Source organism: Diabrotica undecimpunctata, chromosome 2 (assembly GCF_040954645.1).
Source record: "Diabrotica undecimpunctata isolate CICGRU chromosome 2, icDiaUnde3, whole genome shotgun sequence".
NCBI classification, from domain to species: domain Eukaryota; kingdom Metazoa; phylum Arthropoda; class Insecta; order Coleoptera; family Chrysomelidae; genus Diabrotica; species Diabrotica undecimpunctata.
Window position 1 is genome coordinate 141,346 of NC_092804.1, and position 17,755 is coordinate 159,100.

At 33.9% G+C, this 17,755-nt stretch overlaps 2 protein-coding genes across 6 annotated transcripts in view; one reads left to right on the forward strand and one right to left on the reverse strand.

The window, feature by feature from the left end:
• Window positions 1-17,755, reverse strand: part of CASK (peripheral plasma membrane protein CASK) — a 683,682-nt gene that overhangs the window by 115,348 nt on the left and 550,579 nt on the right. The gene's annotated exons all lie outside the window — the stretch shown is intronic.
• LOC140434010 (beta-galactosidase-1-like protein 3) lies at window positions 1,459-16,012 on the forward strand. Of its 2 annotated transcripts, none has more exons than XM_072521977.1 (6): window positions 1,459-1,837; window positions 4,304-4,523; window positions 7,311-7,633; window positions 7,900-8,013; window positions 14,590-15,633; window positions 15,798-16,012. In XM_072521977.1, exons 1-6 carry the CDS (start codon window positions 1,588-1,590, stop codon window positions 15,857-15,859), a joined length of 2,013 nt encoding a protein of 670 aa, XP_072378078.1. In that variant the 5' UTR covers window positions 1,459-1,587; the 3' UTR covers window positions 15,860-16,012. The 2 variants fall into 2 exon arrangements, with proteins under 2 accessions (XP_072378078.1, XP_072378079.1); XM_072521978.1 differs by having other exon boundaries at window positions 14,590-15,605; window positions 15,798-16,008.

Below are 17,755 nucleotides of genomic sequence, written 5' to 3' on the forward strand. Positions count from 1 at the left end.
GAACAACGTCGATGACAAAATGCAGCCCTGACGTACTCCCCGTTTTATCGTGAATTCTTGTGAGGTTTCGTTGTCTACTCGTACAGTTGCCCTTTGCTGTAAGTATAAATTTTTAATTAGGCGTAAATCTTTGTCATCAATACTAGATTCTTTCAGTATCTGAAATAATTTTTTATGTTACACCTTGTCACATGCTTTTTCAAAGTCTATAAAGCATGCGTAGACTTCGAAATTTACCTTTCGAGTTCTTTGTATTAATACTTGTATGAAAAATAGGGCCTCTCGCGTTCCCAGTCCGCTTTTAAACCCAAACTGAACACTGTTCTGATTTTGTTCAGTAGACTCGTTAGGAGTTTGAGTTGGTCGTTTTCAAATAGTTTCAATATTTCAGCTTGTATGTTATCAGGTCCAGGTGCTTTGTTGGTTTTTAGTCTTTTTATTGTATATATTACTTGTTATTTCTGGTCCTGAACATCCAGAAACACTGACTTCTGTCTTTTGCTCTTCCTTAAATAATTCATCCATGTATTGCCTCTATCTATCAAGTATTCTCTCATTTTCGTAGAGCAGATTGTTGTGCTCGTCTAGTGTTAAGTTAGGACTTCGTGATCCGTTTCCTCCCGTTAAGTTTTTGATTTTTTTATGTAGGTTAAAAGTGTCATACTTCTGTTCTAGGGATTCTATTTCTATGCATTTAGATTTACTGGTGATTCATAAGGACATAATTAATACATTAATCAAAATAACTGTGCCGCTTCATTTTTAACCTCACATATCTCGAAAAATAATGACTTTATCGTTACAAATGAAGAGTATATTATTTACATAGAAAGTATTAGAGAATTGAAAAATTGTGCTAAAATAATTCCGCCCGTGGCGTACAATTTAGAAGGGGTCAACCATTCACTTTCCCCTATCGTACGCCTCTCTTAGTAGTCAGAAACGTTTATTTGACATAATTTAGTGGGGTGTAAGAATCAACAGTTGGAATATTTCCAATTATTAATGAAATACCCTGTATATTTAAAATTTGGTATCAGTAATAAAAATTTGACAAAACAATATAAAGCAACACTATTTTTTCTCTTTTTCTTGTCGATGGGCGTGAAATTTACGTCTCATTTTGCGTTCATTTAAAAGATGACATTTATTAGCATTTAATAGCCAATGGTCTTACATAATTTTATTTTAAAAGTACGGTGAAAAAATACTTTTCTCTTGGTTAATTATAATTTCCCACTATTACTCAGTAAAATTCACATAAGTTGTGAATTTAATTCCTTTAATGTCCATCTCAAGTAAAAAATTTACAGTATTTTAGTTATTTACATAGTTTAGTTATTTTTTTATTGTAATATGTATTATACTAAGACACTCAGTAAAAATCAACTATTTTAAGATAAAGATACCAAAACATAAATTAAATTCATCTGAAGTGGTTAGTGTACGATAAACATTCAAGATAATATAATTATGTTTATATTTTTAATCAGTTTCGATGTAACATATCCGTGTCAGCTGTATAAATAATAAATAGCGACCATATAATCTCGGCAGTAGTTTTGTGAGAAAAGTAGCAGCGGAATAATGGCTTTAGTAGCGAATAGTTTGCCAACTTTGTACGAATATTACAGTGGAAATGGCATTACGCAGGGTTTATCGGATAACCAGCCCTATTTTACGCTCAACCAGAAAAATATTACTCTGTACAGTGGAGCTTTCCACTATTTCCGAGTGCCGAGGGAGTACTGGCGAGACAGGCTAAGAAAAATGAGGGCAGCAGGCTTGAATACCGTGGAAACTTACGTCCCTTGGAATCTACATGAACCTCAACCAGGTAAATATATTAACAATTTTATAGTTTTAATATTACTGTAAATTTAGAGTAATTATATCAAAAGTACGTAAACATTTTTAATACAATATTGTAATGCTCGTTAAAAACTCTAACCGAATTTTTAATAGTTTAACAGTTTTACATTATTATTGTTCAATTTTTCACATGCAAAAAACCATATTTTGTTTGGCTCTATTAGTTCCTACAATTTTCAACCTCAATATTAAAAATCATTACCATTACCTTAATACAATCCTTAGTAATAATTCCTACTCCCACTTCAACGCCACCCTTTAGTCATCATAAGTATAGATAGTTTTAAAATAGCAAACATACAATCGATCTCTCTGATCTTCACGTTGGTACCGAATAAAAGTGCCTTTGTGGTCTCACTCTCGACTGTTGACTGCCGCTAGCAATAGACTGTCTCTCATCTAGCTGTCGATCGCCAACAGTCGTTTTAATTGCTTTTTTTTCTCTTATAGTGGTTCCGAAAACTATCGCGAATCTCTCTCGTGACTGTTGACTGAGACGCTTGTCACCTCTCCGACCGTAGTAACCGTACCGAAAAGACGCTTTACTCTTCGCTTGCGTGAGTCTTTCCAGAACGCAAATACCGCGAATCTTCTTGACTTTTGAATTGTATAGACAACAGACGAAATGTGCTCTATCTTTGATCTTAGTGTAAGTACAGTGAGACACGTGTGTAAAAACCGCTAAAGACAGCCGCGAGTGAATATCGCGAATGGAAGCCTATAAATACCGCAAGTGTGTGTAACAGAAATATTAGTAAGACTTTTGGCAAAACTTGATTTGGCTAATATCTGTATAACAGGCTTAATTCAATCTCCTAATTATTTTGAGCCAAAAGATGTTAAAGCAACTATCTATTTTAGGGATACCCAATAAGTTGGTTAAACTTATACGAGTGACTCTGGAGGGTTCCAAAGCTATGGTGAGAATAGATGGAGATATGACGTAGGCCTTTGATATTGAAAATGGAGTTAGACAAGGGGATGCCTTATCAACAACACTTTTTAATCTAACTTTAGAAGCTGTTGTTAGAAAACTGGATGTAAATGGCTGTATTAATACAAGAGCTATGCAAAATATGCGCATATGCGGATGATGTTGCCATAATAAGCCGCAACAAAAGGGTATTGAGCGAAAAAGTCATAGAACTGAAACGAGAAGCTGCTACGTTTGGTCTATATATAAATGAAAGCAAAACAAAATATATGGAGTGCACAAAATCGAATGAACATGAGAATCTGAAGGTAGACAACCATACCTACAAATATGCATCCACTTTTCCCTACCTAGGCTCAATAATAAATGACAACAACAACATCAATCAAGAAATACAAGCATGGATTCTTAGCGGTAATAAGTGCTTTTATGCATACAAAGACTTAATGAAAAGTAAGTTACTGAATCGTGAGTCTAAGCTGAGAATCTACAAAACAGTAATTAGACCAGTGGTCACATATGGATGTGAAACGTGGACCCTCTCAACCACTGATGAAAATCAACTGGGAATATTTGAGCGCAAAATACTAAGGAAGATATTTGGACCAACCCAATGCAGCGATAGTTCGTGGAGAATTAAAATGAACCACGAGCTGGATGAACTAATGCAGAGCGCAGATATTGTCAGATTTGTAAAATCACAAAGACTAAACTGGCTTGGTCACCTAGAAAGAATGCCAGATAATCGAGCTGTAAAAGTAGTCCAGAGATGGAAGCCCCAAGGAAACAGAACAAGAGGAAGGCCCCGTAAAAGATGGATAGACGACGTAGAGAGGGATCTTAAAACCATGAACATCAGGCAGTGGCGAAGGAAAGTATCCGACAGGGCAGAATGGAAGAACATTGTTAAGCAGGCCAAGACTCACAAAGGGTTGTAGCGCCATTAGAAGAAGAAAGAAGAAGAAGAATTATTTTGAGCCAGCCCTATTTAATACAGTTCTCATACTCTGAAATTATATTATTAATTTCACATATGTACACTCTTTTGTTCAATCATTAGGCCATACAAATTTGAAACAAGCTGGAATAAAACAAACAAATATATAGAAACATTGTCCAGCCAAATACTATCATGTAAGCACTTAGTTGTGATTGTGGTGGTTGGCAAGCAAGTCAAAAAAGTCAAAATAAAGGTCATGTGGTACAATTTACCAAAAAACTTACCTCTAAAAAGCACAAATTGAAATAAAACGACAATATACACATATATAACAAAATTAAATATGATTTTTTAGAAATAATTTATAATACCGTAATAAGATACCTTAAATTTCGAATATCTTATTGATCTATAATCCAATAGCTTGGTTTGGTTTCTAAACCTTTTGTTTATTTCACAATTCATTTTTTTCTGTGCTCCTAATACTCTTGTAGGCTCCTTTTTAGCTTATAGTCAAATATAATAATCTAAAAAGACTAACTATCTAATCTTTCTAGGTGTCTTCGATTTTGGTCAAGGAGGAACTGATATGCACAACTTTTTACACATTGACGAATTTCTGAAAATCGCCAAACAGGAGGATCTTTTAGTGTTGGTTAGACCTGGTCCATATATTTGCGCAGAATGGGAGTTTGGAGGTTTTCCCAGTTGGCTTTTAAAAAATGTTACTACAGTTAGGAGCTCAAAGGACAAAAATTATATGTCGTACATAACAAGGTATGTACAGTAAATAAATAAAACTTTTTGTTTGTTTTAAAAAATAAATTTTTAAATATCGTTACAATATAACTAAAAAATGCCAATGCAGGTCAATGTTAAGCATTTCAAATTTTATCTCTATGTATCACAAACGATTATGATAATATTTTGTTTCGTTCCGAATATATAAGGGAAATCTAATTACATTCGAAATGTGTTAAAAAGCAAACTACACAAATAATGACACACAAGAGAGAAAGAGAGTAACAAAATGAGAAAAACAAGTCGAAAAGGAGGAAACTTGAAATATAAAAAAATGGGAAAGAAATAAGAGTATTTGAGGTTCGTGTTCTATTATCCTATATAACCAGTTTATTTTTGTCGTAAAGTGGCGGCCACAACGGCGCACAGCACATCGCACCGCACCTAGCCTTGACCATAGCCTCGCTGAAGCAAATTAAATACAAGCATTGCCGTAAATGCGCGTGGCCACAACGACGCACCACTCCTTCCTTCGTACATGGCTGGGTAGCAAAGCCCGCCTACGTAAATTGAGCTTAGTATTTTCTGATCTTCGCACTTCGCACAATGATTATTCTAGGGATGGATAAAGACAAATTAATTATTATTAGTTGTGAACCAATTTGGAACAAAAAAGCAAAAACCACCACAATAGTTTGGTTTTATCAAAACTGTGGAAAGAAGTGTACAATTGGCGTATTGCATTTTTCCATTCAGTTTTGATACTTATTCCAGATTTCTGGAATACTGTACTAGCTTGTATATGTCTAGTGGATGTGCCATATTCTTATGAAGTCACCCAATAATATCTAAAAAGTATATCTATTTAGTTCTAAGGCCTGTCAGTCATTTTAAGATATGGTTGCGAGGTTCTCTGATCTAAAGTCTACAATCATTAGCCCTTGACTGGCACATATCCAATAATTATGCCTGATAATTTCTGCGAACTCGGAGCTATTACCTGCTTAATTTCTGCCGTACTTTGGCCCCATTAGCAAATATACGTTAGCACATTTTTGCTATTAATTATTTTTTAAGTAATTTAACAGCTGACCAGAACAAAGATTATTCGTCGAAAGTCAACAAAAATAATGACGAGACCAATTATTAATTTTCCTCCTATCAAGTAGGAAAACGGCAACTAGGCTAGAAGTAAAGAATAGAAGGTAGAACGATTTGCAGATCATTTAGAAAGCACGTTCAAACCCAACGACAGTGATGGTGAAGAACTGAGATGGGAAGAACCATTCCAAACCAAAGAGAGGATAACGTTGACATGCTTTAAAGAAGTATCAACAGAGATAAAAGAGAATATAAATCCTAAGAAAGCTCCAGGATATGATCTCTACAGGAGAACAGGAGAAAACTATTAAAAAATCTACCAAGAAAAGCCATAGCCTAAACAGGAATTCAGAAATCTCAAAATCATACATTGCGAATAGATATTTCATAGTAAAACAAGAAGAAGTGTACACTTAAGGGACATCAAAGCTGGCGTGCCACAAGGGAGTGTATTAGGTCCGTTTCTGTACCTATTGTATACGTGTGACATACCAGAGCTAGAACAAAACCCTATTTCCACCTTCGCGGATGATACAGCCATATTAGCGATAGAAGACACTAGTGAAGAAGCGACTGATGCAACTATCAGTAAGTAAATAAAATTCAAACCTGGGCCAGAAAATGGCGAATAAAATAAAATGAGACTTAATATGTAAATATTAACTTTACAAACAAAAAATAGAAAATTTCCCAGTTAGAATAAATGATACCCAAGTTCCTTATGCAACATCAGCAATCACTCAAGGCATCACTCTAAAAGCGAGGTTGAGCTGGAAAGTCCAGGTCAAAAAGAAAAGAGGGGAGCTTGATATTAGATATAAGAAATTGTATTCGCTGATTAAAAAAAAATTCAACATTATCCATTCATATTAAATTATCCATTTACAAGCAAGTACTGAGGCCAGTATGGGTATATGGGTGCCAACTCTGTGGCCGTAGCAGAGATTTCAAAATAAAGTACCACATTGTTGATATTCCTTGGTATATCCGTAAGAGCAACCTTCACCAGGACCAGGGTATGGAAACATAGTCATGTGGATATCGAGGCAATCCAGCTTCTTGATAACACTGAACTAAAGAGAAGACTCATAAGGACAAAAACATTTGAGTTAGTGTAAATGTGTAACAGTTTAGTGTAAAAGGCAGGGTATAATGCTGTGATGTTATTGAATGATAGTTGTAGTGCATTATTTGAAAGATAAAATAAGAGTAAGCCACAGGGTGAGCCGTTAAACTTAAGTACTTGCTGTTTGTTAAGTTAGGTCAGAAAATAACTGATATTTGGTGATATACCAAAAAACTTTTTTGTTATGTGTTTAACTGGGTATATTGTCCCAGTGAGAGTTATGTTCGAACAAGCCTTCGGATTCATGATTGTTTCCGGTTGCGTTTTTGGAACTCTCATCTCTGGACCAGAGTGTTTTGTACCTGATACTCTTCTGGCCAGTGTTCTTATCAACATTCTCACATAGCCTAGTGATTTTTGTGCCTTTAGATTATTGTCTTCTCTTTGAGAAGACAGTTCAAAGCACAACGTTTCCCACTTTTCCACTTTATTTTACTTTTTAGATAGAGTACGCTGACTAAACTTTTGACTTGTCTTATTATCAAAATCTTTGTGATTTAATTAAATCACTTCTAGTCATGGATTTTTTTTATTCCAATTGATTAAATTACTTGTATAATTAAAAATAAAGTGGCACAAACTTTGTTTGATTTCAGGTGGTTTAACATGTTACTACCCATATTGGCGCTGTTTCAGTTCCAAAGAGGGGGATCAATAGTCGGTTTCCAAATCGAAAACGAGTTTGCAAGTCTCTCCATAGACGATCCAGTATACCTCAATACACTCAGAAAGTTATTTATTGACAACGGTATAGTCGAGCTGCTATACACAGCTGATGCTCCAGATTATCTTCATGGAATTATACCGGGAGTGTTGCAGACTGCTAACGTTGGAAGTATGTCACAAATTACAAATGGGATAAAAACTATGCACAGTCGACAGCCCAACAAACCGAATATGGTTATGGAGACATATACAGGTATTTACGGTTACAAAACAATATTATAAAATATTAAAACAATTAAAACAAAGAGAAGACAAATAAATCTTGATTGAATTGGATTATATTGTTATTAAAGTTTGATCTATTTTGTACAGTTTAATCCAATCTGAAAGTTAAATCGTTAAAAGATATTTTTCTTTCATTTCTATGCTATTATTCCCAGCAGCCATCGAGGAAATAAAATAGTACACATTCATAAAAATCTTAGCATGAAAATAACTTTTTTTTATAATTCTTTTCAGGATGGTTCGACCACTGGGGTGAAAACCATCATACTACGTCAGGAGAGGGTTATTTACCATATCTAAAAGCAATTTTAGATTTTCCGGCATCAATAAATATGTACATGTTTGTAGGTAAGTAAAATATTAAGAACACTATAATCCTCTGATGAGACCATTAAAAGCACTTAAAGATTCATTGAAATTATTGTTTAACTAGAGATTTTTCAAAGCTTTATCCATGTTTCTTAAAATCCATCAAGTACAATGGAGATCAAAAGGCAATTCAAAATTCGGAGTGCTAATAAGCCGTACGTGCTAGTAGAAGCTATTTTAATAAATATAAAAAGCATAGACGTTAGAAGAAAATAAAATTAACTACAAAAATCAATAAAAAAATTAATCAAACAAAAAATCCAGTTAGGCCAAAAATATGTCCTTTATAATATGTCGTGGAGAAACATACGAAAAATTTCCGGCATAGAAGGGTGACCTACAATAACTAGTCTCAAAATAGGCAAACAAATATCTTGCTTGAGAGAAGCTAACAATTTCAAACAAATATCCTCCAACGATAAATTGGACTCAGTTCTCTGGGAAAATAAACTATTGGTGGAAAGTTTTAAATTCTTTCTTAAAAACTTTCAACATTCCATTAAATGCTCGTCTTACTTTACAATAACTAAATAACATACTTAAGGAATTAAAAGAAACAAGTCCTGGGCCATATGACGTCCCACGGTTTTTCTAAAATACCTTTCCTCGTTTGCTTTAATTATTTCATTTCACCTGCAATGGCAATAATATCCCTTTTATTTGGTCAAAATTTACCATTCCTCCATTTTTCAAAAGCCACAAAATCTCGTCTACACCCTGTTAATATTAAACAACCAGCCTAAGCTGTGCATTCGGCAAGCTACTAGAAAAAATTATCAACTCAAGGCTGATTTGGCATGGATAAAATTTAAATTTACTTATAAATGAGCAAGACGGTTTACAACAAAACTGATCTGGCACATACAACATATTAGACTTAGAAAGTAATATTCACGAATCCTTTTAGCAACACAAAATACTGTATCGCAATATTTTTTGATTTAGCAAAGCATTAGATACATGTTGGAGATACGGTATCTTAAACAAGTTATAATTTTGCAAAATTCGTAAAAACTGCCTCAATTATATCAAGACTTTTAACTTCAACTTCAACACTGAAGTTTAACTTAAAAAACTTTCCAAAACTTTCCACAAAAACTATCCCGGAGAACTATCTTTTTCTTTTTTAATGGATTTCTTGATCGATAATAATTATATCTCTGTAGCATTGATATCGATTTTTCACAATTTTAATCATAAAATTGAGTTGATTTTTATCTGCGAGAGTATCGAGATATAGTGTTTATATATTGAAGGTTGGTTGGCATCATTAATCATTTTTTTGCATCTAATTTACGCTCCCCCGATGCTGACGAAACTGATTTGAAATTCCATTTGGGCGCCGAACGAATCTACGTATATGGGACAGGTAACGTTTGGAAATTGAAACACTGATCGATGTAACACTTTGCATTTTTTTAAGTTTATGAAAGCACGCCGCGGGTTTCCATTAAATAAGCACGAAGAGGAACACGAGAGGAAAGTGACAAGGAGTTATTGGATGAAATCTTCATATATAAACAAGTTTTTCATTATCTTACTTATTGGTAACCAGTAATTGGCGAATTTAAATCTAATTACCCTAAAATACTTGTCGGATACAGATTCTCGTGAGAAAATTAATTGATTTTAGATAAGCTTCAAATAAAAATACCATAAATATTGACAATGCTATTTTCAAATCTTATATTTTCAACTGTAATATTGCAAAATTTGTAGTTCAAGCAACGAATCAAACGATTTTTATTATCTCAAGAGAAGAGTTTGTATTTGAGGCAAGGATTTGCACTGATTTATTATATATTGAACCAGTGGTTGTGCTTTGTAACATCCGTATTACTTTTTCTGAAACCCAGGTATTTTCGTACTATCTGTTCTGTATATGGTGCCATACGGTGACATAGTACTGTGGAAAATATTTTATACGCTCCATTTACAAGCGTAATTTCTCATTTAGGTGGTTTGGTTTTTTTGTGTATCATCTTTTCTTCAAATCAATGATTTTTACTGGCACAAATTTCTGCTCCTAGTTTATCTTTCGCTGCTGCTTCAATATCTTCCTTAATTCTGGTCTAGTAAGAGTCTATATTACATTTTGATTCCTTAGCCTATTGGTGATGTTTTCCTAGTACCGTTCTGCAATTGTCGCATTTATCAGCTTTTGCACATTACATTTTTTTTATCCATTTTATTTTCTTTATTGGTGGTTGAAATTCTAGCCCTCAATGTTGAGATCACTATTTTATGATCTGAATATATGCTTGCGCCACTATAACTTCTGCAGATTATTACGTATCTTCCATACCTTAAATCTATTAAGATTTTTATAAGAATCTAGACAGATTTAATCTGTTATGTCCTTTATTATATGGCAGGGTGGTTTTTCCAATTGGGTTTTTCCTTCTCCTGGATCTTTGATTTTGTTTCGTAATTTCTGTACCCTTTCAATGGTAGACGTGGAGAAGCAGTTTTTTCTTATAGCTGTTTTAACTTTGTGCATTTCCTCTTTTCTATGGTCCTCATCTGTCAGTTCTTTGGATCTTGTGATCCATGTTTTGATTACAATCAAATCAAATAAAATTAAAATAAAATAAGTAAAATAAGTAACCAGTGTATATTTTTAACACCTAAAAAAAATTCGCAAATCGTGTTGTTAATTCACCATTTATAACTCAAGAATGGCTATACCGATTTTAATATTTTAAATTTTTTTGGATTTTTGTAATTGACCAGAATATTTATTAATTCTAAGATGATACAGTCAACTAGTATTATATAAAAATAAAAATTTTACAATCTCATAGGGACCAACTATATGTAACCGCATTGACAGTAAAAAGAATTAAAGAAAAAGCAAGTTATATGTAAAAATCTCAAAAAAAGTATTGTTTTCAATAACCTTATTCAATGAATTGTGAATTTCTGCAATCGATAAAAAATATTTGTAATCATTGATGAATTCAACTTAGTTGGGACATACACCGTCTCGTTTAATGGAACGCATCACTCAGTCAGATTCATTTGTGTAATTGTTAATTAAATATAAACGTGCCGCACAGAATGCAATCCATTACAGTTTATTGAATCATGATACCAGAATAATATGAACGGGTATAACAGGAAACCGAATAAAATAGGAAACCACAGTGTAATGCATGTAAAAGTATGGAATCGTTTTGTATAAAATGTTAATTAAACGAAAGTTAGACAAAGATAACACGTTATATCAAATTGAACTGAAGAGGATTAGGATAATCATATTTTGCACTAATTGGGTTTGTAGCATTGCTTTGGCGAAAACGGTCACAGTGACCGAGAGTGTTATGATTTTAGAAGATGGCAACACCGAAATAAGGTCATCGGAACGTATTCACTGGACACATTTGGAAAAAGTTTTAAACCGCTGATGAAGCTAAACTCAATATATACAGACTTAATGTCTTGAAGAGATATTTTTTTTTCTATTCTTCTTGGAGCAGCTTTTCTATTTTCCTTCTAGTTCCATGACCATTATCGATCGTTGGATATGATGTTGGCTACCATATTCGCTATCGTGGCTGTATTGATAGCAGGTATAAATAAGTCCATTTTCCGTACTATTGTCTTAAATTATTTAACCATGATGTTCTTCTTCTACCAGGAGCACGTTTACATTGGATCTTTTCTTGAATGATCAGATGTAAAAGTTCATATTTTTCAGGGTGTATCATTGTCCAACCAGATAACACCGTTTTAAGTATTTATTTCTCTTACTTTTTTCGTCCAAGTGGGTTTATCTTCTAGTTTGATGAGCATTTTATAGCCTTTTTCACGTTCTTTACAGAGTTTGACATTCCGATACTGGCTGTACATTTGACAGCTGTGGCAGTTTTTCGATTTATTTGCTCCTACAGCTTTCTTCTTTTCTCCGAAACTAGGCTTTGAAAATAAAAAAGACAACAAAGTAGACGCTAACTTAAAAGATTTTAAAATTCATTTTCCATTCGTTTTTACTAAGGATATATAAGGATTTAGTAACAATAGCATGTTTTAATAAACAGTACACTTTCCTCTGCACCTATGTGCATTATAATCAACTGCGAATAGCTTGAATATTTCTTCTCTTAAGAATTGTAGTATTATTGATTATTTTAGGGAAAGTTTGCCTATGGCTTTTTTACTTTCATTTCCTTTTTGTGAAGATATTTGTGGCGTTCCAAATGCCTACATAGTTGAAGCAGCTTATGATTGGTTTTCTTTGTGGGACATCTCCTTCAAGAAGGAGAAAGGAAAAAAGCTTATGTTAATATGATGTATGTAGCGATTTACTGGCCGTCTCTCTTCAGTTCTGACCCCCCCGGAGGAAGTGTGGTGGTCATCGTGATGTCGTGTGTTGTGCGTCTCTAAATTTGTCTCTGGTCATTTCTCTGGTCAATTGTCTCTTTTCAGTTTTTTTAACTCATGCGGAAGTATTTGACATATTCCTGTAATTTGATCAATCCATCTTGGTGGCGATTTTCCTCGTGGTCTACGACCTTCTACCTTTCCTTGGATAATAATTTTTTTCCTTTTTTTGTGTCTACTCTCATAACATATTCTAACTATTTTAATTGTTGGAAATGGATTTTACTGAAGATCCGTTTGCTGATCGTTAGTTGATTTGAAATTGAATTATTTGTTCTATGGTCGGTCCACAGAATTCCTTACATGGTGTCATCTGTAAAACGTATTTTTTTTTTCATTTTTCAACCATTTATTGAGACGCCCTTTTCCCATCTTTCAAGCGCCTTTCTCATAATATGCTCCCCATATATATGAAGTAGTAGATGTGAAGACAGTATATATCCTTGTCTGATACCTTGTTCTAAATGGAATTCGTTTAAGAGTGTTTCAACAGTTTAACGGTTCTAGTAGTGTATTCGTACAGTTCAGTTATAAGCTAAATTACGTGTTTTAGTACGCTTACTTCTTTTAGTATATAAGTATTGCCATTTGACACCGTCGAATGCTTTGCGATAATCTATAAAGCAAATGGGTAGTGGAATGTTAAAATCCCTAGATTTTCTAGTATTTCCCTTTGTATAAAAGTTTTCAGTATCGTATTTTTTATGTGTAACATTATTTTGCTGGCATGTGAGATATTGAAGATGGTTCTATAGTTATTGTATTTACGGAATCAGGCGTTTTTATGTATTTATGTATTGTTATTATCGTAGATTTTGTCCAATCGCTAAGCTATTACTTGAAATGCCATATTTTGTTACAGAGCAAATGAAGCAATTTTATTCCGATTTCGTCTGTGACTTTGAGAACTTCTGGTGTTATCATATCTGGACCATGTGCTTTGTTATATTTATATTACTGATCGCCAGTCTTATCAGATTTTTGAGTATATTGGGTTCTTTTTCGATTTTTTAGGGGTTTGAAGAACAAGTTACTGGCGTTTATCATCTTTATATAGATCCCAACAATATAATGTGCATTTATATTTTCTGGTGGTTCTCAGGGTTCCTGTGTGGTCTTCAACGGCTTAAGTTTTGGTTTTAAAGTATCTTGTTATGAAGCGTATTTTTCTAAATAGTTCTATTTACTGATTGTTTTGATCGTGGCTCTTAATTCTTTTACATATATATTGCGATAGTATTGTTGTTTATCAGCCTTGCATTTTCGTTTTATTGCGTTGTTGAGGTTTCTTAAATTGGCTTTTCCCTTTCACTATGTACACCACTTTGACATTTCCTGACTAAGAAGTGAAAATTAAGTTTTTAAAGCCGTAACAAAGCTTTTCAATAAAACTCCTCTTTTAGTTTATTTCTATAACACAACTTACAAGAATTTGATACTAATCATTCAGCAAAGTCAACCGAAAGTTGAAGTAGATTCACACCTACCAAAATCTCCCATACGATTTTAGTATTTTTTTTGGGTTTTCGGATGTTAATAATTTGAAAATCTGGCCATACGGCTTTTACAAGAATATGCTTATGCATTAACAAAAACGTACTCATACAAAAACGATGAAAAACAAACATCATGTAATACGTTAAAAAAGATTAAAATACTGTAAACATTCAATAAATATAAAAATTATTTACATTTAAACCTTTAATTACACAGATAACTAAGTTAAAAACAGTTTATCCACAAATAGAAATTTAGAAATCACTTTAAATAAAGATTATCTAATCTAAATATTTTATTAACAATTGTACAGAATGAACTAATATGTTAATACAGAAACTTTTTGTCATATACCTAGACAAAGAAAACTAACGAGGTGTGCTCAACCATAAAAATATTATACCGAAAATATCTTAAAAAATGATATATTTTTTCAGTATATCGCTTCTAGATGCCACACGACCAGAGAAAAATTGAATTGTGGTATTTATTCCTTTCTTGCTGGTATAATTTTCTTTTTTTTTTTAAAGCAACGCCACGGAGGACATTTAACCCCAATTTTTTTTAACCTATGCAACTATTTTTTTTGATAAAAATACTACTTGAGTTCAGTGGGACATCCCATATATATATTTTAAAATGATAAAATTAATAACACTATTTTTTTTGTTATAGGTGGTACTAGTTTTGGCTTCATGAATGGTGCCAACGATGACACGAGGGGAATGGACAATTCTGGACTTCAACTAGACACCACCAGTTACGACTATGATTCTCCAATCTCTGAATACGGTAATATTGGCAACAAATTCACCTTAATCTCAAATGAGATAATTGCCAGAAATCCAGTTAAAACCAAACTACCACCACTACCAAACATCACAGCTCCTGTAAAGTACCCGTCGATTATAGCCCAGGGACAAATATTACTAGCAGACATAATTAATGAATCAAACGAAAAAATAATATCAGAAAATATTTTATCGATGGAAAAGCTACCTATAAATAACAATGCTGGTCAAAGTTACGGCTATATTGTTTATAGACAGACTAATCTGGATCTATCAACAAATTCTGTACTAAAAATATCTGGATATGTGAGAGACACCGTACTTGTTTTGTTAAATGGAAAGTTGGTATCACCTGCACCTGTCACCGCAGAGAGTATTAAAGGATTTGGTTTCTGGAAGCTCTACAACTCTACCTTAAATCTGAATAATACAGAACTTCAAAACGCTACTTTAGATTTAGTTGTTGAGAACTTTGGAAGATGCGGTTATGGCGCCTTAGATCAATTCCAACAATACAAAGGCCTTACTGATGACGTTTTTGTTAACGGAAATAAACTAACGCACTGGACGATCATTCCTTTAGAATTTAAAACTAGCTGGAACAAAAATCTAAATAACTGGAAAGCTGTAGGTAACATTACAGATACCCCAGCACTTTATAAATTTTCATTAAATATAAGAGAAGAGCCAAAAGATACCTTTGTGTCTTTAATGACCTGGGTCAAAGGGATCACAATCGTTAATGGTTTTGTATTAGGTAGACACTTTTTTATTGGTCCACAACAAACTCTTTATCTACCTGCTCCATTCCTACATAAAGGAGTAAATGATATTATTGTTTTTGAACACTACCATTCTCCTGGTTACCTAGATTTTGCAGATCATCCGATATTTGAACAGGTTGGTCATGTACAGACTGTAAACAAAGGTAAAATAATGAATTATTAGTATTATAAAGACTTTTTCCTTTCAAAAAATTATATTATGTAAAATAATTATAGAATAATTATTTTTAATTGTTTTAATTTGTTCTCATTTCATTCTGTAAATGTTGGCATAAAAGATATGTCTAATTTCTTGTTTCTTTTACAGGTGCTCAATTGGAAACTCTAATATCCTTTTTAAAAAACCTGTATGTTATGGTGTCTGCATAAAAATAAATTGCATATTAGAACTGAAACGGGAAATTAAAAAAATTGCTTATCGTGCAAAATTAGAATGTTTTTTAGCTTCGTTATTTATTTGTTTTTTTATCTGTTGACTTTATAAAATGTTACTAAAGGAATTAAAAAAAAGAATAGAGTATTTTTATTTGGACTATTCAATTAGCTAAATACTCGTATAATGATAAGCCACCGTGGTGGGATAATTTTATTTCATAGTCCCACATCGAAGCAACGGCCTGCCTCAAGGATACTAGGGGGAGAGGAAACTTGTCATTGAAGAAAAAGAAGAACAATAAACAACTTTATATAGCATCAAAACATTTGTTCCATGGCAAAAGAACAAAACCTCTACACATTAGGAGAGGAATTCGACATCACGGGACTATCATAAATTAAAAGAAGAGGAGAAGGGTAAGCAGAGTATGCGCGGTTGGGAGACCCCCCTCCACTTCCACTCTGACGTCACAAACCCCGCCCACTGACGTCACAAGCCCCGTCCACTGACGTCGCATGCCCCGCCCATCAATATGGCGGCTGACAGCTGTCAACTGTCATACGTCAAACGTGAAGATAGCGTCAATTCTTCTTCTTTTCGTATGTCATCGTTCAAACGTGAAGATAGCGTCAATTCTTCTTCTTTTAGTATGACATCGTTCAAACGTCAAGATTGCGTCAATTCTTCTTCTTTTCGTCTGTAATCGTTCAAACGTGAAGATAGCGTCAATTCTTCTTCTTCTTTCGTCTATCAAGCTTACGTATACTCATATCTCTACGCCCCGTCCAATACGTATCCTCATACCCACACCCTGACGTGTATCGACCAATGATGGCATAGGAACGCCCCTCAAATAAACGCCTGAATGGTGACATGTAAACGCCCCTCGACACAATGAGAACGAAGCCTCGACCAATACGCATCCTTATGGCCCCACGCCCCGATGTGTAACGACCAATACGTATCCTTATGCCCCACGCCCCTCGACCAATGATGGCATAGAAATGCTCCCAAGTAAACATCTGACCAATGGTGACGTAGGAATGCCCCAAACGAGGACAGTGGTGTTACGTATAAAATACAAAGGCAATAGAACTACGTATAGATTAAGTAATAAACAGGGTATAGTTAGAAAGTCAAAGCAATTCATGTATCGCTGGAAAGAATATAACGTAAAGAATACAATGACAAAAATCAAATATAGCGACCGGTCAAAGAGGAAATAGGTTTGTAACGCCGAAACGGCTCAACGTACAACAACATGCAAGGTATGAATGGAAAGGGGATGGGTCAGAAGTACGTAGACACAGAAAAAACATGACGACACATTGCCAAAAGGACACTTAACTTGTAACGTCTAAACGGCTCAACGTTCAACAATGTGCAAGGTATCAATGGAAAGGGGAGGTGGTAATGAATATGTTAGGATACAAAACAAACGCAAAGAAAATGCTCAGAATATCGATTAATTAGACTAATGAGCTACATTATTAAACCAGATAATTACGTGTAACACGTTAAATGAAAAAGGAGGGGATATCCAATACGATAACACAAAAAAACAAACGCAAAGACATCACAAAACGGTATTACATCGTATCTCCGTTGTTATTGGTCCGATTGCAACGTATAAGGCGTCAAACGAAAGGTGAGAGGATACTGATTACCTCAAGATAAAAACAGACACAAGAAATTGCCGAAACGATAATTACGCTATATTAATATACTTAAAACGTAGTTTAAACGCTTAAACATCAACTAACGCGATCTAACATATAGCAGACGTATACCTGGCGCAATCTAACGCATATCAGACGCGTTCTAACTCATATCAGACGTATAGCAGATGCATATCAGACGTAGAGCATACGTATATCAGACGTATAGCA